The 23,636-nt window shown below is 36.1% G+C and overlaps 1 protein-coding gene across 33 annotated transcripts in view; it reads right to left on the bottom strand.

The window, feature by feature from the left end:
• SLMAP (sarcolemma associated protein) overlaps positions 1-23,636 on the bottom strand; it is a 158,934-nt gene that overhangs the window by 16,674 nt on the left and 118,624 nt on the right. For 23 of the 33 annotated variants that reach the window (XM_046654908.1, XM_046654918.1, XM_046654830.1 and 20 more), the window contains 4 exons: positions 19,330-19,389; positions 13,107-13,187; positions 12,820-12,879; positions 1,164-1,286 (listed from right to left, as the gene is read on the bottom strand). In XM_046654908.1, the coding sequence (XP_046510864.1) occupies positions 1,164-1,286; positions 12,820-12,879; positions 13,107-13,187; positions 19,330-19,389 (324 nt within the window). The remainder of the gene's footprint in view (positions 1-1,163; positions 1,287-12,819; positions 12,880-13,106; positions 13,188-19,329; positions 19,390-23,636) is intronic. The other 10 variants (XM_046654982.1, XM_046654990.1, XM_046654953.1 and 7 more) reach the window with 1 other exon arrangement.

The raw sequence follows: 23,636 nt of genomic DNA on the forward strand, positions 1-23,636 counted from the left end.
TTTAAAGATTTTTAGGAGCACAAACAGTAAGTAATAAATCTATTTAATTAAGTAGTGGAGTTTTCTAGACCTTGTATCACCAAGATATTATGTGCTATTCTTTACATGAGAAGGATCCTTGATAGTCGTTAATCAGCACTCAGAGCTTAAATTTAAAAAACAGACCTAAAATCCTCATGTTTACGACTAAGCACATAGTAAGTACCCACTAACCGCAAGTTCCCAGTTCCCCTTGGGATATGAATCTTCCTCCTGGTCAGGAAGGCTGTCTTAGAGAACATGAAGACTCCATAGGTCATTCACTTTCTCCTCGTTCTAAGACTTTCTAAGGTACTAATTGACTACAACTAGGTAGTTACTGTGAATGATATGGAAACGTAAACTCTAAGGAATAACACAGAATCCACTGGCCTATGACACTATAGATAAGTGAGCTACTAGAAAAGAAAGTGGTTGGGACATTAGAAGATTCTATACCTTAACCTTGCCTGGTTCCTTCCATTTATTGAAGAATATACTATAAAATCATAGGGAATATAAATTTCCCTTATCTTATACTGAGTAGTTAGCATTAGGTGTAACTAAAACTTAGAAATGTATATACAGTATGTTTTTCCTTTTGTTGTCTTAATATGTAATTAACTACTAAGATCTTTAATTAATACAGGTCTTTTTTATTTATTTATTTTGAGGAAGATTAGCCCTGAGCTAACATCTGCCGCCAATCCTCCTCTTTTTGCTGAGGAAGACTGGCCCTGAGCTAACATCGTGCCCATCTTTCTCTACTTATATGTGGGATGCCTACCACAGCATGGCTTGCCAAGCGGTGCCATGTCCACACCCGGGATCCAAACTGGTGAACCCCAGGCCACCAAAGTGGAACGTGCGCACTTAACTGCTGCGCCACCAGGCCGGCCCAATACAGGTCTTTCTTGATCACATCAACAATGGGAAGGAAGTAGGGCAACCGTAACTCTCCCCACTTTATTCATCTGAAGCATAAGTTCAGACAGGTTAAATCAATGTCCCAAGGTCACATATTTAATAACAAAATTGTGGATCTGGAACAGAATACCATGCTTCTGGACGCCAAGTTTGGGGCCACTCAGTTATATCATGTTGTCTTCACATTCCCTAAAGAATCAAAGTAATCTTGATCTCACCTTGAAGTTCAAAGCATTTTTGTTTACTTGCTCTAGCTAGCTCCTGGGCTTCAATCAATTCCTTGCGAAGATGCTGAATTTCTTGTTTTGCCTCAATTTCTGACTGTGCACCCTGCAAGTCATCTGACAAAAATATGTTTATTTTAAAAGCAAGAGTTAGTATCACACCACAATCTCTACAACCAAAGATTAGCAATCTCTTTCATGTTTAGACATGCATAGTTAAACAACACAGGACAACTGAGTTAAATAAACTTTAGAAGCAAATTATATTAAGCATTTTAGTCATTTTACCCTGGAGAAAGAACACAGGTACAGTTAAATATATATTAGTAATTCATGGCAATGGTACTATAAAATACATATTATTATACACTAAGTTAAATATTTCACTCATGTAGAGCTTATGTAAGGTTTGAAATTCAGTAAGATGGGCATAATGCTATTCTTCTTTATCAATTTTGAAATTTCTTCATAACAAGTCAGAAAAATTTCACTTGGAACTTAACTGGAAATGGAAAAACAGAAATAAACTTTTCTTTAGGAGAAAGTATTTTAGCATGATTTCTCCAGTTGTGAAATACAAAATAAAAATTAGGCTGAAAGTTCCACTGTGCTCACTTTGTCATCACTGTTTCCCCAACACTACACACGTATAACAAATGAATATTCGCTGAATTATTAGATGATGGTTTTTATCAAAATAAATTCAATCCAGCATTACATCTCAAATATGCCACCTCCCCTAACCTCTGCCCATTCTAGTCACTCTGTTCATCTTTCATTGTATTAAAACTTTCTGCTACTGAACACTGCTTGAAATAAATATATCATCAGGTGGGCCATATTCTTATAGTAGATTCTATTTGACTATTACTTTGGCTTACAAGTAGCTCAGGCATAACAACTTTAATCCATCAAAAAAAAGCTAAAACTAAAATTTCACAGTACTATCACAGTAGGTCACACACATATTTTCATATTCATAGATTATACCCTACTTTTCTGTCAAAAATTTTCACTCTGGGTTCATCTATTCTAATCAACCTATCAATTCTTCCTTCAAATGGCCTCTGGGTAAGGGGAGAGGCACGTAGAGAGATTTTCCAGTGACAGGAACACTCGCACAGCAACTACAAAACTTCTCTTTCAACCCTGCACATTGGAGTCCTAGCAACCCATCTTTGGATTTGTCATTACGTAGGACAGTGTCCATATTTTTAAGAGTAGTTAGGAGGGAAATATCATGATCCTTATATATATATATTTTTTTTTTTTTTTGAGGAAGATTAGCCCTGAGCTAACTACTGCCAATCCTCCTCTTTTTGCTGAAGAAGACTGGCCCTGAACTAACATCCATGCCCATCTTCCTCTACTTTATATGTGGGACGCCTACCACGGCATGGCTTTTGCCAAGCTGTGCCACGTCCGCACCCGGGATCCGAACTGGCGAACCCCAGGCCGCCAAGAAGCGGAACGTCTGAACTTAACTGCTGCGCCACTGGGCCAGCCCCCCTATATCTTATTTTCAAGTGGTTTAGCAAAAAATATCTACATGACATCCTTCAATAGATATTTTCCTAGTTGCATGCTAGCGTTTTTTTAACCTTAGCATTTTTGACATTTTGGGATGAAAAATTCTTTGTTCTGGGGGCTGTCCTGTGAATTGTGGGTGTTTAACAGTTTCCCTGGTCTCTGTTCACTAGATGCCAGTAGCACTCCCTCTGAGTTGTAACAACCAAAAATGTTTCCATATATTGCCAAATGTCCCTGGGGGTGTAAAATTACTCCATGTTGAAAACTACTGTTCTATGTTAATAATTTGATGAGCAAGAAAAAACAAATCTACACATAGGCTTCTTTTCCATAGAAGCATTGGTTAGTAACTCTGAAACTACTTTTTCTGTATTCTAAAAATGATCAAATAAATAAACATATTGTAGATAAAGGAAGCCAGGTTTCTCACTGTCGGAGAAGAGAATAACAGACATGGAAATAGGGAAGATAGAATTAATCCTGTGGTGTAGGTTATGAATTAGAGTGTGAACTCTAATAGATTTCGATGTATGGAAAAATACAGATGTAGAAATAAATATAGATATGTGAGACTGCATATATATACATTCAAGTATGTACAGGTGTATGTATTTACATATAGTCATGCATCGCTTAAGGATGGGGGATACATTCTGAGAAACGAATCGTTACGTGATTTTGTTGTTGTGTGAACATCATAGAGCGTACTCACACAAACCTAGATGATATAACCTATTACACACCTAGGCTATATGGTACTACTCTTAATGGGACCACTGTTGTATATGTGGTCCATTGTTGACTGAAACATCATCATGCAGTGCACGACTGTACATCTATTTCTTAACTTTGTTCACTGAGTAGGCCTAGAAGCAATAAACACACCAAATACTCAGATCTTGGTTTCTAAATACCATTCCCCACTAAAAAGAACTAGGGCTCTTTGGAGAAATAGCTGATTTCAGGGCTAAGGCCAGGAAAGTACAAGATGAACAGAGAACATCTTTTATGTCATAAAATCAGAAAGGGCTCAAAAAATGATTGGGTCACATCAAAAAAGACATGAGGGGCTCCCACTGGCCAAACACAGTACAATTTGAGTATCAAAATAAATAATCATAGTGATAGATTATAAACCACTGAATAGAAACATGAATCCATGAATTCATACTGATACAGAAAAAGGAAGGGAGGGAGGGAGACAGGAGATGAGAAAACTCTTCCTTATAGAAGCCCAGCTAACGTAGAAGGAATGAGAAAATTATGAAATCACAATTTGGCAACTATTATAGTAATAATCGATTCAGGCAAGAATCATTAGTAGATGCTAAAACTAAGTAGATAAAAGTCTGAGGAGTAACAGCATATATTTATATAAAGTTAATATCACCAGTGACAGAATAATTCAATGTGAGGCGCCTTCTGATATGGTGCCCAATATTATTTCTGTTATATTCCTGCCCAAAATGCATAGTCTGAATCTAACCATGATGAAACATTAGATATATCCAAACTGAGGGACATTTTACAAAATACCTGTGCTCTTCAAAAATGTCAATGTCATGAAACACAAAGAAAAGTGAGGAACTGTTCCAGGTTAGGGGAGATTAAAGAGACATGACAACTGAACGTAAGTTACAATTCAGCATTTTCTTTTGTTATAAAGGACATTAGTGAGACAACTGACAAAATCTGAATAAGGTCTGTGGATTTGATAATAGTAATGTATTAATGTTAATTTTCTAATTTTGAGAATTGTACAGTGGTTATATAAGAGAAACAGAAAATACATACTGAAGTATTTAGGAGTAAAGGCTATCATGTCTACAACTTACTCTCAATGGTTCATGGAGAGAGAGCCAGGGGAAGGAGCAGAGAGAAGAAGACAGATAAATCAAATTTGGTAAAACGTTAAGAGCAAACGGGGTGAAACGTTAACATTTGGAGACTTTGGATAAAGAGTACATGGGATTCTTTGTCCTATTTTTGCAACTTTTCTATAAGTCTGAAATTATAGTAAAATAAAAAGTTAGAAATTTTTTCTACCTATATACACATACAAATACAGAAAATATGGCAAAATACAACTGTTAAATCCAGGTGGTGGGCCCATATGGGTGTTTTCAGTACTCTTCAACTTTTCTTGGGTTTGAAATTTTTCATAACTAAAAAAGGTCTCTTGAGATTATCAATCCTAATGCCACAATCTTAGAACAAGCCTCAATCATTTCTGCCCAAATTGTTGTCCTTAACCTATCTTGCTCTTCTGCATTCTATCTTGCACTGTGATACTAGAGCAATTCTCTCAGTTAGACTAAGAACCTACATTGAATCCCTATTATATAAATCCAGACATCTTTGACTTTTAACGTTCTCCACAATCCAGTCATTACTTATTTTCCATCACTCACTATTATACTCTATACACTATTATACCTACTAGTCTCCTCAGTAGCTCCGCTCATGACTACTGTCCTCACTTAAACTTGCTCATGCCATTCTCCTTTACTCCTCCAAACCCGCCCATCCTTTAAAGCCCAGGTTCAAGCCTCTGCATCAAACCTCCTGACTGCATCTAACTCTCAGCACGCAGTGGTCTCTTTTGTCTGATTTCTAGAGCTTGACAGTAAAACCCAAGCAAGCAGGAAGCCCTTTCAAGTTCCCTAATATTCAACAGCATTTAGTTTCATATTTAAAAGGAGTATGAACCCATATAGACACATAGGATTTTGGAAGAGACCTTTAAGATCAAGTAAGTACTCCTTTCATTTGAGAGAGGAGGAAATAAACGTCCAGAGATCTGAAAAAGCTTACATATCTGGGAAGTGGTGGAGATAGGATTGGAATTCTGACTCTAGCTCAATTGTCTTTCTCATAAATCATGGTACCTTCTTAGTTATATCATAGCATTAAGTGGCATGCTTTCCTAACAACCAAGTCTTTTTTTCTTCTCCAGAAATAAGAGGATTCCTATCATTGTTTTTCTTTTTAGTAACAAATGTTAAACACATGTACGTTTCACACTTATGTTCCATGTTATATGGAACATACTATTTTCCATACTATTTTCCAAATAATACAATACTAGACATACAGTAGGCACTTAACTATCTGATTAACATACAAGGTAACCAAAGATTTGCATCTAACCGTGTAGATTTTTGAAATAAACAATAATTGTAAATGAATTAATCCAACAACTAAAAAGCTGTTTTATTTTGAGGAAGGGGATCCTTTTATAAATGAAGAATCATATGTAATCTATCTCAAAGGTCTATTAAAACAGATAATTCTTGTCTGCAGCAGAACAATTCTCTTCATCAGTGATGTTGTAAAACAAAACTAATTCTTGCTTTTCAAACTAAAAATAATAGAACAATTTTTATGTTAAGTAATTATGTTTCAGGAGACAGACTAATCTAGGCAATAATGAGTTTGGCTAACACAGGAATCTACTATTTGCAAATTAGTTCTTTGTGCCACATAATGAACAGGATCAGCATTTTAATTAGAGCTAATAAAGACTCCATGTTTCAAATAATATAAACATATAAACTCTACACAGTGTTTGATTATAGAAGGATACTGACCAAAAATCTTTACAAATTAAGTTTAATATAATAAACACAAATGACTATATTCAAACTAATCAAGTAGTGTGCAGATACTCTTTTCAGAAAATGAAGTATCAATTTTTTATCAAAGATGAATGAGCAAATCTTTTTGTGCTAAGGTTGATCAAGGCCTCATTGTATTTCATATGGTTGTGTGGGAAAATGAATTATTAGTTTATTATGGCTTAGGTTCACTCTCATGGTGCCTCACTTTTGTCATGGAAACGGACTTTTTGTATCAATTTACCTCACAATCTTGTGAAGTCTTGTTATGAGTATTGATGGAAGTGTTTAGATGAAGATAAATGAAAGTCTTACTGAACCAAATCCATTTTATTTACATATGCAAGTCAAATGGATATTTTTTTAGGAACTATCATGAGGTGGAAAGATTAATAGAATCAGTTTTCCCCTTAACACAGATGGCGTAGCTTTAGAACTGCCTGGTGTACAGTCTGGGACAGGGGCCAGCTTTTCTCAGATTAAGGCTAAATGTTGTAAAGAGATCCATACCACACAAGAATCCACTAAATGAACCAGCCCTGGCACAAAGAATACCTACGTGATATCTTAAATTAAATTTGGTGTCACTATTTCTTCAAAAGAGTGACTAGAGATATAACTTAAATTTTGACCTTTGCTCTAAACATGGTTGAGATACTCTGAACCACTTGGTAAAGGGCCAAATCAAAGCATTTCTTCCCAAGTTCTATTTCATCTGTGCATGTTTGTTGAAGGCTGATATAGCCACAATATGTGTTACCTCATCAACTGACAGAAGTTAGCTGGCCGAGGCAGCTGGCCAGGTGGGTGCATCCTCTTTCCACTACTATCACTCCTCCCTTTGGAAGGTCTGGTAGTTGCAGGCTTGGTTGATAAGAACAACCTTCACAATGGAGAAAGACTATTTTTCTGTCATGGGTATGTGCAGTCATGTGAGATAGTTCTAGGTGGCAAGCTAACTATGAATTTAACTTCAGACGCAGCCTCTTACTGTCAATTTTCACCCCTTTGCCATTCTTTCTGACCAGCTGGGTTCCTTCTTGACAACTGGATCTTTTGTTGGCTCCTTTATCCTCCCTATTGTTCTTTTCTTTCTCTATAAATTCCCCTGCTATCATGGTCCAGCCCTACGCAAAGAATTCCCAAACACCGTTACTGCCTTCTGTCTGATCAAGTCTTATCTTTCATCATATTCGCCCCACACAGTCTGTGCTCCACCACACTTGTGTTCTTGTACACTTTACTCCTGACAGATATTATTCTTACTTTAAACATTATTCCTATATTTAAATGTTAGTACTATTTTAAAGAAATGCATGGCTCCCTTTTCCTTGTTGGCATACTCTCACTTATCTTTAACCACCTCATTCGGGAAGCCATCTTGACTACTGCTCCACTCCACCCCTGCCCTTAGCCAGGAAGTTAGCTGTGCCCTTCAAAGTTACCACCACACCTATTAAAACACTTATTAACACTGTCAACATATTTCTTTCCTCCATAAGACTGAAGCATCCTCATGTGTCTTCTCTCTCTATCTCCCAGGTCAATAAAGGTCTCAGAAATAAATGAAAATGACTTTCTACTTCTAGTTTCTGTCTTGTACTTCCAACTGCATCTCTAGTTCCTAGTGTGACAATACAAAACTGGGACACCTTTGAATGTGAAAGGAAGCAATTTTAATAATTGGGAAAACAGGCATAAATGGTTTCAGGCAAACCAGAACCTATGGTCACCCTTCCTGCTCAACATGTGCCTCACCAGCACATCTCTTCTTCCAGAAATAAATATTTCTGTTAATGACACCACCATCCTTTCAGTCACTCAGGGTCAAACGTTGGAATTATATCTGACTTCCATCTCTCTCTCTTTCAGTTTCTCAGGCCTATGGACAAGATCACCAAAGGAGAGATGATAGAGTAAGACAGGAACAGGGCCCCAAATTGGATTTTGTTCTTCTGTTTAAATTTCCACAGCACTCATCCTCGTTCAGCCTCTCAATGATTACCTAAGCCTCCTAACTGATTGCCTTACCTCCAGCCTTTAACTACTCCAATTCATTCAACAAATCTCCCAAAAGTACAGATCTGATCATATCATTTCTGTGCTCAGAAGTCTCTGAATGCTGCCAAATAATCACCCCAACTTATAGAAAAACACTCAAGTGATTATGTGAATAAACTTTAATTATACTTGTCAAACGCAACCCATATTATCTAGCTTGTGGTTTTCAATATTTTAAAATTAAAATATTTCCTTTGTCTGAGAAGGTCTCTGAATCTTCTCATAAACCTACTCATTCAAAAAATCTATCTATCTATATCTATATAATCTCTAAAAGAACTAAAACCAAAAAAATAAATAACTGTAACACTAGTACCACATTGAAAATAATGAGCAATTCCTTAATATCAAGTGTCCAGTCAATATGAAAATTTTCTCATCTGAAATTTCTTTTACAGTTGAATTGCTTGAATGAAGAGCCAAACAAGGTTCACACATTGCATATGGCTGAAACATCTTTTAAATCTCTTTTAATTTGTAGGATCCCCCATCCTTTCCTTTTTTCTCCCAAATCTTGCAATTTACTTGAAGAAACTGGGTCGTGTCCTATAGAATTTTCCACATTCTGGATTTTGCTATTATATCCCCACCAATCATTTAGAATATGTCCCTAGTTCTTTACATATCCTGCAAGTTGGCAGTTGGATCTAGAATCTTGACCAGATTCAGGTTCAGTTTTTTGCTACTGCATATGTCATATGTGGTATGACACACTTTAAAGGTCACATCAAATGATACTTCTTTCATGAAGCTCAGGTTGCCTTTCTTCCCCTTCTTCCAAGATAAACAAAAAGAAACCAAAAATCTGGACATTCTTTCTCCTTTCTTTGACTCCTAATGGGAACAACCATCAAGAAGCAGCTTATCATCTATCCCTCTCCTATCACCAATTTGACTAGAAACTCCTCAAACCCCAAGGACAGTCTTATCAGTCTTTGAAATCACCAGAGTCCCTGGCATAGTTCCCCAAATAGAGCACATCTGCATTAGAAACTACTTGGACTGAATTCCAGTTTTCTTTTTACCTTATCTGGAACACGTCTGCAAGCATATAGAAAACTGTGATTTGAGCTACATCCTTATTTCTGTTCAAAAGTAGCATAAATTGATTGAAAATAATTAATATTTCAGGATAAATGTATCATTGCCATCATCATTTTATTTATATCTCATGGTGAATGTTTGACCTACTTTAGATTATTCTCTTAATCCGACATGACTAACATGAAGGGTAGCACACTATAATTTGAAATAAAGATTGGCTGTTTTTTAAAAGGGAAAGAATAAAATTTGAAACTAATGGTTCAAGAGTCAGGAATAGGGTTCAATGAGGAAAATAAAGGGGCTATTTTCTACAGCTCTCAAGGTTAACACTGTGGTCTAACAACTTATACTCTTCGTTTAAGAGAAAAATTTTGTCAGCCTACTGAACCTAATTATACAGATTACAAAATATAACTACACATAATCAAGCATAACTCAAATGTTTCTATGTGCCAGGTAATACATTATTTTTAAGAATTTATACAACTCTTACAAAAGAAAAACAATGGATTAAATAACCACTTAGGGCCATGGTGACCGTTTCTTAGAGACTTCTAAAATACGCCTGCTTCTAATGGGTGATTTTTCTTTATATCTAATCATTGACTGACTATTGACAGTCTGTTCTTAAAATCAAGCTGCAAAACCTTTCAAGAGGTGTTGATAAAGATATGATATCATTAACAAAAGTTGGCAATCATACAGAAATGTGAAGAAAGTTTTGGGGTTCTGTTTTTGCTTTTGTCACCTTAATTTAAAGCAAGGTTAGGGAAACTGATTCATCTTCACTGGCACCCCAAGCAATTACTAGCAGCATTTATACACCCACCCTCCTTCCACATGCACCTTGTATTTTCAAGTGTCTTTCTTTCCCACATCTTTCCCTTTTATTCCCTTTTCCTTGAGACTGATTTCCCAGCCTATATCGTGGGCACTTTCACAGACAAAATTTAGCTTTCCTGTGGTACTCAAGGATTAAAAAAACTTTACCCCCTGACATCTGGCAAAGTAAACAAACAAATAAATACATTATCATTTGGAAAACATCCACCACCAACAACTGCTTTTCCCTAAAAGATAAAGTAGGAAATGCTTTTTTGAAACCACAATCTTATTCAATTAATGAAAAGTTACCCTTTAACAGATAGTTCTGCTTTTATCAATCACTATCATCATTATTATTAACAGCGCCTTCATTATGGTGCTTAACATGTTACGTTCCCAATACCCTGGTAAGTGATCTACAGGCATTATTTCATTTAATCTTCACAATAACCCTATGAAGTCATTTTTCTCCAATGTGACAAATGAAAAAACTGAAGCACATAAGGGTTAAGCAATTTGCCCAAGGTCTTATCACAAATGCAAGCCAGAGCTGGGATTGAACCCAGAGCTCTTTGACTCTTAGTTTCTTGGTTAGAGTGTGTTCCTTTCCTAATGCTCTTATGGTTTTATAACTTTGATGTAAGAGGTCTATTATTAATTTATTGAATAAATATCTGAATTTTACTGAACATCTGGCATTGTGGTAGGCAATGGGATAAAAATAAAAATCTAAAACAGACATAAAATCACAAAAGCACTAGTAACAGTTGAAGATAATTAACACAATCATAAATACTACTTATAAATCAATCTGAACTTGGGTGCTAAAAAGATTTCTGGGAGATTTCTATAATAAAAAAAGCCATAAGAACAGCTACTTTTGTATGACAGGTGTTCATTACTCATTCACCTCCCCTCTTATTTCTCTATGTTCCCACAAAGGTCCAGATAACGACATTTTTTTCAGTATCAGCAACAACATTTCATACAGTAACAGTATTGCGTTTCTGAGAAGAATCAGAAATGCTCCAAGATAAGCTTTCTGGACTGTGCGAATATTAACTTAGATTTATTATTATGACACTAGAAAAAAGCACGCCTCCTCAACACCAATGGTCATCTGAGAAGAGCGCAGATCACCAACAGTGCTAGAAATTACGATCATACTAAAAGACAGGTTGGCAATTGGTTGCCTGGGCCAGTATTCCTCAGGGCTTCCCTTGGTAACAGAGCTCAATCAAAGGTGGTTCAAAGAGCCACATGAGCTTCAGTATCTGTGGGGAAGAAAAGAGAAGGCCAGGATGCCCAGAACAAGGAACGCTAAGAGAATCTGGGTAATCTCTTTGGTAACCACCCCCTATCCCTATCATTGTACCACTAGGCCAGCAGCAGAGTCATGTAGGGTAAAACTAAGTCTTCCTTATATAATCCAAGGCTCAGGGTCTGGACTAGAAGATCTCTTAATAGTCCAGCCAGAAGCACTGGAATTTCTATACAGAGAAAGTTCCACAGGCTGCTTTCGCTGCCGATTCGAGAGAGTTGCCTGGTGTTAGTCCACTGTTACCAACATGTTTAACCCACTGGGCTGAACTTATATGTCAACTTTTCTGTGTGCAATAAGGCAATATAAAAAAGACTAAAAGGTGACAACCACAGATTTATCAATAAGTCACCTCAAGGTACTTTATTTTAAAAACACTTTTATAAATGCTGATTTATTTCCTACCCATTTCATTCTAAACAATATCAAGAAATAAATGTACTTCTTACCTAGAAGTGAGACAAGTGAAAGAGTTTATTATATGCACTGCTTATCTTAGCCCCACCCAAAATTTCTAAAAGAGCATCCTAAGAACCTAGGGACATTTATTGGAGGATAGGGAGGACCAGAAAATGAGGAAATTTAAACTGCTACCATATGGTAACAGAGCAAACAGGTGGTTCTTTCAAGAAAGTTAATGATTTTACCTTTTTCTTTTCTTTTTTCTTTTTTTGAGGAAGATTAGCCCTGAGCTAACTGCTGCCAATCCTACTCTTTTTGCTGAGGAAGAATGGCCCTGAGCTAACATCCATGCCCATCCTCCTCCACTTTATATGTGGGACGCCTACAACAGCATGGCGTGCCAAGTGGTGCCATGTCCGCATCCAGGATCCGAACCGGTGAACCCCGGGCCGCTAAGCAGAACATGAGAACTTAACCGCTGCGCCACCGGGCCAGCCCTACCTTTTTCTAATTTATGTTATAAGTGTTAGTAAGTTTCTATCAGAGACATGAAGGTAAACACAAAAAAACCACAGCTGCATTTCATATGCAGAATATCACTCGCAGTTTCGCCTTTCATAACCTTGATAGATCCCAATTTTATAATTTCAACTTTTTGTTTGAAGCCCGGGCACCAAAACTAACATTTTAAATTTTAGTTCCCGCTACCTTACAGGACCTGTTATACAATAAAAATATACAAAAAAGTTAACCTTTCAACTAAAACTTAAAACTTCACATAATACATGGAATTGAAAAGGATGAATCTGATGCCCTGGTTTAAAACGTCATAAAAACATGTTAAAAGTACCTTTTAATAGGGACACTTTAGCAAGAGGTTCATTTAGGTCTTGCTCATCCATTTGGGCGTCTACAGAGAGGGGAAAAAAGACAATTACAAACAGTAATCAGCTCTATCAGCAAGCTATCATTATCAAAATAAGTAACTGAAATTTATACAGCTATTGATAAATGGAAGCATTGTTTTTTCCCAAAACACAAACTTTGAAATCTCCACTCACATTAACCTGCATACCTAAACTGCTCTATTGGTAACAATAACATCTGTAGATTTGTAAACATTAGGTTAAAACTCACCTGTAGTGTCGTCACTACTTTTTTCCTTGCTTGGACTCAGAGTATCTGATAAATCAGATTCCTTTGCTCTTGCCTGGTTTTCTACCAAGATAAAAAAAAAAGTAGAATCCCATTATAATTAAATAGCTTATATCAATAAAACTGCTTCAGGCTATGCGTGCTCTAAATCTACTGGTATGCAAAATACTTTTAAAATTAACTGAAGTCACTGAAATCTCTTACTTCTGTACCACTCTAGTCCAAAATGGAATGCTGGCTATTACACGTAGCTCATATTAAATTATAATGTGGATTGGTGTCTGCTGTGCAGAGGGCTGGGGCTTTTGTTCAAGGTTGTCCACTGGCCAACTGGAAACAAAAACGAAGCAAGCTTTGCTAAAGTATTCAGAGAAATGCAACAAATATAGCAAAATTCCCAAGGCCATGGGGACATTGTATGAAGATGATAAAAGCAAACGGCTCTATTATATAAAAACACAAGTTAGGTTGCCTTAGTAATATTTATACTCATAATAAAATTCTAAAAAAAAAAAATCACAATTATTTGTTATAAAAGTAACAGTTAAAACAAGAAAATTACCAGCTTTTTATATCTAAAGAAAATATAATGATACCTGAACTACATTGAGAAAAACTTAAAATAAAAAAAGTTTTGAAATTATTTGCAAGTAGTGTGCTGCTTGATCCAATAAAAGATATTCTAGGGCTAGTTTGCAATGAATTGCTCTCAAAAATATTAACTAGAAGTCCAATAATTTATTCAAGATGACTGACTATTAATTAGGCCCTGTATACTATCGCATGCATTAGGATAGCATTTACAGAGATGGCCATTTCGCTCACCATAATCCTACAGCACTTCCCCATTTCTCCATAAGGCCTCAGCCAAGCTTCACATCCCAGAATTTAGCCATAATCTGGTCCCTGCATTAATTCCCACAGGAGCTCTGTTTCAGTCAGGTCAGCCTCTTTACAGGGCTGAGGCATGCCAGCTCATGATGGCCTGCAATTCTTTGCTTGAGTTTACATTTCCCTAAATTCAACGACCATTCTCTCTACTTGGCCTATTCATTCCGTAAGAGAGAGCGTAAGCCCCATCACCTCTAAGGAAGTCTTCACTTCTTCAGCATGCAGCTCCTTTTAATTGCATCTTCTCTGAGTCTTGTGTTTTAGCAATTAATCATGATCTTTTTTTTTATCATTCTGTGTGTCTATATATCTTATTTCCTTAGTGAGATTATAAATTCACTAAGCATATGATTTTTTACAATGCTATGCACTTGATTGTACTGTTTGTGGTAATTTGTATGAAAAATGTAAATAGGCATATCCACTTCTAGTACTTTTTCTAAGGAAACAATAGACTATTTATAGTACATATAAGGATGTTCATTGCAACATTCTTCATTATGGAATGGAAAATATTCAAGATATATTCACTACTATTAAGTAAAAATAAAGTCTGTTAAAGAACAGTATGTATAATATGACCCCATTTATTTATTTTTTGAGGAAGATTAGCCCTGAGCTAACTGCTGTCAGTCCTCCTCTTTTTGCTGAGGAAGACTGGCCCTGAGCTAACATCTGTGCCCATCTTCCTCTACTTTATATGTGGGACACCAGCCACATGCCAAGCAGTGTGTAGGTCTGCACCCGGGATCCAAACTGATGAACCCCGGGCCGCCGAAGCAGAATGTGCGCAGTTAACCACTGCGCCACTGGGCTGGCTCCATGACCCCATTTAGATTGAAAGTAATACATTTAGCTATGAATTTTTAGTTATATTATTTATTCAAGTCTAGAAGGATCTAAAACAGTTACCAATGGTCTTTTTTGGAGGTAGGGACATGGCGGACATTTACTTTCTAACTTCACACAGTCATACATTATTTGAAAAACTATAGTGAATATAATTATATTATAATCAACTGTGTTATAAACAACTAAATCAAGAGATATTTTTCATTTTGAAAGTAATCAGAAAGATATCTAAAACCATTACCGTCACCAATATTTAGTACAATATTAAAATATACATTCTTATGGCTATTCCATATAAGAACACCCCTATAATTTGTAGCTTAACTTATGAAACAGGTGATGGATTACAAGAAGGCTTTTGCTTCTTTTCTCACTGCCATTTCTAGCCGAAGGCCAACTGCTGAGAGACAGGGAGCTTAGATTAGAAGTGAAGTCACTGACCACAGAGGCCCATGGGAATCCAATCTATGACCTCTGGTGCACTGATAGGGTGCGTAATCAGACATTTCTGAATGTTGTAGTTTTGATCACAAAGTTACAGTCTCAAATAAGGCATGCTAATACATCTAATCTATATATAGATACAAAAACAACCACTCTGGGGGAATGGAAAAGAAAACAGAAAAATGACTCTCTTCTGATTTTAATATTCTGGGCAATTTTATGATCAAGATATTGAAGTAAACCAAGAGGAATCTACTTTCAAAAGTATTCTTCTGGCTTAGAAGGAACTTTTACTTTATATTTAGAGTATTGGCCAGGAAGGTAAAACTGCCATAAAGGTGGGAGCAAATCTTCCATTAAGATCCTACCAGAATATAAACTTCATGAGGGCAGAGATTTTTGTCTGTTTTGTTAACTGCTATATCCTCATTGCACAGAACAGTGCATAGTATATAGTAGATGCTCCAAAAAAAGGATGACTGAAGGTACAAATTTACTTTGCATAAGAAGGCAAGATTTTAGCAAGTCAAGACATGATCCATCATTATTGTGTCCTGATACTACAGTTCCTATATCAGGGCAAACAAAATCTATTCAAGAATGAAACACAGGACACAACAAATGAGTGGCAGAGTATCTATTTTTCAAAATATCTATTCTTCAGTTAGAAGCAGCACCCAACTTTCTAGTATTAAAAAGTCATTACTGGGGCCAGCCCAGTGGTGCAGCAGTTAAGTGCACACGTTCTGCTTCGGCGGCCCGGGGTTCACCAGTTTGGATCCCGGGTGCAGACCTACACACTGCTTGGCATGTGGCTGGCGTCCCACATGTAAAGTAGAGGAAGATGGGCACAGATGTTAGCTCAGGGCCAGTCTTCCTCAGCAAAAAAGGGGAGGATTGGCAGCAGATGTTGGCTCAGGGTTAATCATCCTCAAAAAAGAAAAAAAAATGTCATCGCTGGTTGATTCTCTCTGCAGTACTTAATCATTAAGATACACACCAATAGTATATAAAAGGAAATGGAAGAATAGCTAGATTATCATTATGAATAATTTACTGTGCTTTGCATATGACAATTATTATTGTAGGTAATATTTATTAGGCTTATACTATATAAAAACTACCATCCTGAAGATTATAAATGCTAAAGTCAGGTTGACTGAATTTAAATCTTAATTTCACCACTTAACAGCTCTGTAATTTGCTATAAGACACAACTTTTCTTTGCCTCAGTTTCCTCATCTGTAAAGATGAGGGATAATAATGACCTTAACAAGGTTGTTGTGAGGGCTCAATGAAAGAATACGCACATAGATTGCTGCCTGGCGCATAACTAAGTCTTCAAAAATATGAGGATTATACTTTTTAATTGGTCTTATTTTACAAATAAAGGAAATGAGGTTCTCAGAGATAAATTAATTTGGGTACCAACATCAATATTAAACTGTTCCCAAACTGAGAAATCTACAACAAGGTGACTATTTTCACTGTATCTTTGAGTAGACAGAATGATGGACAGGCAAAACAAACATACTGGCCATAGACCATTTCCTACACCACTGGAAGCACTACTTGCAAAGAAAGCAAGGTTAAAAATCAAGAAAGGAAAGGAGAACTAACACTGGTTGAACGCCAGAATGTTGCTTCCTGCTTCATAAGCAATATTTCACTAAATTCCCACAAAACCCTGCAAGTTAAATATTGTCAATCCCATTCTACAAATGAAGAAATAGGTTTAAAGAGATAAAGTAGAGGCCGGCCCTGTGGCTGAGTGGTTAAGTTCACATGCTCCACTTCGGCGGCCCAGGGTTTCGCCAGTTCGGATCCTGGGCACGGGCATGGCACTGCTTATCAGGCCATGCTAGGGTGGTGCCTCACGTGCCACAACTGGAAGGACCCACAACTAAAAATACACAACTATGTACCAGGGGGCTTTGGGGAGAAAAAGGAAAAAATAAAATCGTTAAAAAAAAAAAAAAAGAACTAAAGTAAGTTGCCTGAGGGCACATAGCTAGTTGGTGGTAGAATCTGGAGTAGAAAACAACTGTTTTCTTTCTACTTCCACCCCTAAAGCTATTGTAAACATATAATGACTGCAAGTTGAGTTAGGGCTTTAACAGAAAGCATATGCAATCTATGATCACATTTTGCATTAGGTGAAATATCTGAAGGAAATACTAAGATTTGTAATAGCTAGTAATCAGCAATTTCTAGTAATATTTTCAACGCAGAAAATTCTATCAAAAACATGACCAACGAAAGCATTTAAAAAAATAAGACAATTCAGCCAAATCCAAAAGAAAATATTTTATAGCCCGATATAAAGCACTTAAAATGTAACTTATTTCAGCCATCTAGTTTGTTACAAGGTTTAGTGTACTACTGCATGTTAACTGTGAGAAGTGCTAGTAAAATTGTAGTGCTAGTAAAGGTTCCAGTTGACTGCCGATAGAAAAATCTCTGGGTATATAAAACTTCTATCTGGATTATCATTCTTAAAGGACGTATTTACCTGCATGGACTTACTTGCTATAATTTACTTAATAAATGCCCTTATTATTGGACACAAGTTTTCCTCATTTTGCTTTTAAAACAACACTGAAACAAACACACTTGCATATGTGTCCAGTTTGTTCCTTAAGATAAAAACCCAGAAGTGGAATTGCTGGATCAAAAAAGCATGTTCTTTAAAGCTTTCAATACATATTTTATAGCTAGGTTTCAAAAGGACATCAGTAAGATTGCACAAATCTTTTTTAATAATGACATCACATAATTCGAAGCAAATATATTCTAATTCAAAATGTATTAAATCGAAATACTAACACACTTTAATTAAAGAAGCACTGATTTTGTTTTCTAAGGTTCCACTTCTATTTCAAAGTGTTGGCTATTCAACAAACTAATCTGAATAGGTCTTCAGGTGGTGAGGTAAAAGCTATTTTAAAGTCTGTTCTCATCTCACTTTAATAAGATGAAATAAATTGCCATATGTACTAAAAATAGTTCACTGTTCTGAAACTCAACGCCTGTTTGCCAGAACAATATTAGTGATGCATAGTCTACGCATTCTTTCCCCAAATATGGCATCTGCCGTGCACAAAATTCAGAAAGGAAGCCCCAGATATTTGAAATAACACTATCCTTTTAAATATTTTTAAAAGCCAAATGGATCTAGTTACTTTCATAAAACACAATGTGCTGAAGGAGAGTATTCCAAACTTCTTTCACTCATTTTTTTAATTGACCAAAATGATTGTGAATCTAGTTTTAAATTTTACACTGGTATGTTCTGATCAAAGTCCTAGAATGATAATGAGCATATCCCACCAAATTTATTTGCCCAATTTCTCTATACATAAAAGTGACCTGATAATATGATGTTTTAAAACCCACTTTTCTTCTCTAAATCTAACAATTGTAGCAGAAAAGAATTAATAAACTACTTCACACAATTATAGGACTCCATGATAAAATATAAGAAGATTCTACATTATCACTTTGGTTTAAATCAAATTGAGATGCCAAGAATTAAGAAAATATTAAATATCATAAGAAATGTTAAAGGTACGATAACCACAAAAATGGAATTGTAAGCATTTTTCACCTGTTGTTTCAAAAAAGATTTACATTGTGTTTGATTAAAATTTTGACATCAAAGCTGAAAATAATGCTGGAAGTGAGACAGAGAGATCATAACAAATCTTTAATACCCAAAGAAACTCATTCTAAGCATTTAAAAACACACACATCTATACTCATTTAAAGAGAAACTTTCCAGTTAAGATATCCTCCTTAAAACAAAACTCCAACTACTTTATATTATTATCTGATACTGTTACTGGATTGCCATTTTGTGAGCTATAAGAAATAAACTGATGAAATAAAATACTATGAATAGTATTTAGAGAGAGAAAATAAAATACTATGACCTTGGAAAAGTACACTAACCTTCATTATCCAAAAGAGCTGTCAAAACCCACAGGAAAATCCCACAGAAAACCCACAGAAAACGAACCTTTTGAAAGCTTTGTTTCTTCTACCACTTTGGTTAGATGACCCTCGACGATCAGCCTCTCTGCCAAAGAAAATAAACATTACTATCCAAGCCCAAACCGAGTAGCATTTCCCTGAGCGAGGCAGTGTAACACATTCCATGACCAAATTTAAAGATGATAACATTACTCCCATGACTAGGCTTCAACAAAAACTTGAACCTGAAAGAGGAACTAAGAGAATTCGCACTATAATAGAGCAATCAGGTTAGGGGGTAGGGACACAATTTGCCTTTTATTTTCATTAGTTTTCATGTTATTTAAAAAGCCTAGATCTTTTTGAAAAGGACTCAGAATGAACAAAGCAAGCAACTCTTTCAAAATCAAGGATATTAAGTTGAAATAAAGGAATTATGAGAAGCTATTTTATTTAAATAAAGTAATACAAATTATATCAATAGCATACTTTTCCCTATTGATACAAGTCAGCCTATATGACGTGTTTCAGTAAAATGAATCATTTTAGAAGAACTAATTATTTAAATAAATTTAAAATATTTTTGTTTTGTTTTATGGGGGATTATCTGTAAATGTCTAATGTAGCTTCTTTATAATTTATTTAAAGTCAGATTTCCATATTCTGTATTTCACTGAGGAAGATAACACATCTATTCTGTATATCCCCTTATTTAATCCTGTATGTCAGTTAGTCTCCTTCAATTTACACTTTTGCGGTACATGAAATAATTTCTCTTTCACTCTGCCACCTACTGCAACCTGGTCTACACCCACCACTCAACCACTGAAGCTGCTCCAAGATCACTATAACCTCCTATCTGCCAAAGCCCATGGCTCCTTTTAATACTTTTCATTTCATATAGGATTTTTGCAGTATGTGGCGCTGTTTCCCCCTCACTCCTTAAAAACAACTTTTTTTAAGTCAAAGTAATAGATTCAATTTTAAAAGCCATTAGTCTTACAAGATGTACAATGTGAGCTGTCCTATTCATCCTCTGTCCTACTCCACTCCATTCCTGAAATTCAATTCCTGGAAGCGACAACTTTTAATTTTTAGCCATTTCTTCTGGTATTTGCATTTATATCTCTAAATAATATATTGCTATTTGTCTATTTTTCCATTTTAGACATTATTTACTGACAATCTCTTATAGATGATTAAGCTCTCAAATCTTACTATCATCCTCACAAGAGTTACATTTGAGACATCTATAATCAGTATTTATATTACGACCATTATTTATATCTGGGTCATATAATATGCTATGATTACATTTCTCATGTACAACATTTAGAATTTTTGGAGCTTAAAACGTCTTGTTTTGTTTTGCTAGTGTTTTATATATCTATCTCAAAGAGCCGAAGTTCTCACAGAACTATAAAACTCTCAATATTAACATATCAAACATATCAGGTAATCTATCACATTATATATCCCTGTCCCTCCCTCCCCCCAGCCCTTTAATCTTCCTGATCCAGTGTGGACTATATCCTGTGCAAAATCCTTTGCCCCCAGATTCCAAATCTTCCTTTTCCTGTTCTATTCCCTTGTTTTAGAGTAACATATCCTCTGAGAATTTCCTGAAAAGGAGTGGATAGAAGGCAAACGCTTTGTGACTTTTGTTCCTCTGAAAACGTTAGTGTTCTATCCTCACATTTGACGAATGCTCTGACTAGATACACAATTCTATAAAAAATAATTTTCCTTCAGAATTTTGAAAGCATTGTTCTACTGTCTTCTAGCTTCAAACTAGAAGGTAATGTCAGTCTGAGTCCTGCTCCTCAGCATGCACAGTAGAGACTTCTTGTGCTCAGCAATGGCTGGTTTGCCTATCCTGTTTGGGCACCTGGGAGGACTGGACGTTCCAACTCCCTAGGCACTGGGGAAAGTCTATATGACTGGTTCTAGCCACAGCCAAAGCATTCAAGAGAGAGCAGGAGTCTTCTATACTTCTCTCTTCCCCTACTCTAGCAACCAAGTGTTGACATGGCAACACCATAGGATGGTAAAGCCTCCATTAGCCTAGATCCATAAATAACATGGTGGAACAGTGTTCTCCCTCACCAAGGACATGTACCATGAGAGAAAAATAAGTGTTTGTTAAATGAAGCCACTAAAATTTCAGGGTTATTTATTGCTACACTATAATTGAGTTTATTATGACTATTACAGTATGAGAGCCTTTGTTTCTCTCTGGCCATTTTCAGAATTTTCACTTTATTCTTGGTGTCCTTAAATTTCATATACTTCAGTACATGATCTCTTATTTTTTTGCTGAGGAAGATTCACCTGAGCTAACATCCATGCCAATCTTCCTCTATTTTGTATACAGGTCGCCACCACAGCATGGCCACCAATAAGTTCCGCACACAGGAACCAAACCCAGGGTGCTGAAGTGGAACACACCAAACTTAACCACTAGGCCACAGGGTTGGACCCATGGTCTTTTTTTTCACCTGAGGTTAAATTCACATACCATAAAACAATCATTTGAAAGTGAACAATTCAGGGGCATTTAGTACATTCACAATGTTATGCAACCACCACCTCTATCTAGTTCCAAAATATTTTCATCACTCTAAAAGGAAACCTCATGCTCACTAAGAATTTACTTCCCATCCTGCCTTCTCAGTCCCAGCCATCACTTGTCTGGTTTCTGTCACTGTGAATTCCTACACTGGATATTTCATCCAGTATAGTGGATATGTGACTTTTTGCGTCTAGCTTAGTGTGTGGTCTTTTAAAATACATTGTATTGAGCATTCAGTGCATGACATCACATAATTCGAATTCTGGGGAATTATCTTGTATTCTATTTCACTGATAAATTCTCTTTTCTCACTTCTTTTCTTCTTCTACTCTCTCCTTTCTCGCACTTAAGAAATCTTCTTATTTAGACGCTAGATCTCCAGGATCAATTCTCTAATTTTCTTAAATTTGCCCTCCTTTCTTCCTTAAAGAAACAAATTTAAAAAAACCTCTTGTCTTTTTTATTATATCTTCTGCAATGTTTCCTCTATTTTCTCTTCTAATCCTTCTACTGATTTTTTTTTTAGTGTAAAAGGAAAAGTTTATTGTGCTAAATATCTTTATTAAAATTTTTTACTTTATTGAGGTCATAATAGTTTACAACACTGTGAAATTTCAGTTGTACATTATTATTTGTCAGTCAACATATATACGTGCCCCTTTACCCCTTATGCCCACCTGCCAACTCCCTTGCCCTCTGTTAACAACTCATTTGCTCCCTTTGTCCATGTATTTGTTTATCTTCCACATATGAGTGAAATCACACGGTGTTTGTCTTTGTCTGGCTTATTTCACTTAAAACAATGTCCTCAAGGGCCACACATGTTGTTGCAAATGGGACGATTTTGTCTGTTTTATGGCTGAATAGTATTCCTATATATCACATCTTCTTTATCCATTCATCAGTCAATGGGCACTTGGGTTGCTTCCATGTCATGGCTGTTGTGAATAATGCTAGAATGAACATGGGAGTGCATAGGTCTCTGAATTGCTTATTTCAAATTCTTTGGATAAATAGCCAGTAGTGAGATAGCTGGGTCATATGGTATTTGTACTTTTATTTTTATTTTTATTTTTTTTTGAGGAAGATTAGCCCTGAGCTAACATCTGTGCCCATCTTCCTCTATTTTATATGTGGGACACCTGCCACAGCATGGCTTGATAAGCAGTACATAGGTCTGACCCTGGGATCCAAAGCAGCAAACCCCGGGCCAATGAATTGGAGTGTGCAAACTTAACCATTACACCAACAGGCTGGCCCCTCTATTTTTAATTTTTTGAGAATTCTCCATCCGGTTTTTAATAATGGTCGCACCAGTTTGCATTCCCAACATCAGTGTGTGAGGGTTCTGTTTTCTCCACATTCTTCCCAACACTTGTTGGTTTTGTCTTAGTAATTATAGCCAATCCAACAGGTGTAAGGTGATATCTCATTGTAGTTCTGATTTGCATTTCCCTAATGATTAGTGATGTTGAACATCTTTTCATGTGCCTATTGGCCATCTGTGTATCTTCTTTGGAAAAATGTCTATTCATATCCTCTGCCCATTTTTTGATCGGGTTTTTTTGTTGTTGTTGAGTTGTATGAATTCTTTATATATTTTGGAGATTAACCCCTTGTCTAATATATGGTTTGCAAGTATTTTCTCCCAGTTGGTGTGAATTGTCTTTTTGTTTTGTTCCTGGTTTCCTTTGCCTTTAATTAAAGCAGCTCTTTCATCTGATGTAGTCCCATTTGTTTTTTTTCTTTTCTTTCCCTTGCCTTAGCAGACACGGTATTTG

This window comes from Equus quagga, chromosome 1, assembly GCF_021613505.1.
Source record: "Equus quagga isolate Etosha38 chromosome 1, UCLA_HA_Equagga_1.0, whole genome shotgun sequence".
Lineage (NCBI taxonomy): Eukaryota > Metazoa > Chordata > Mammalia > Perissodactyla > Equidae > Equus > Equus quagga.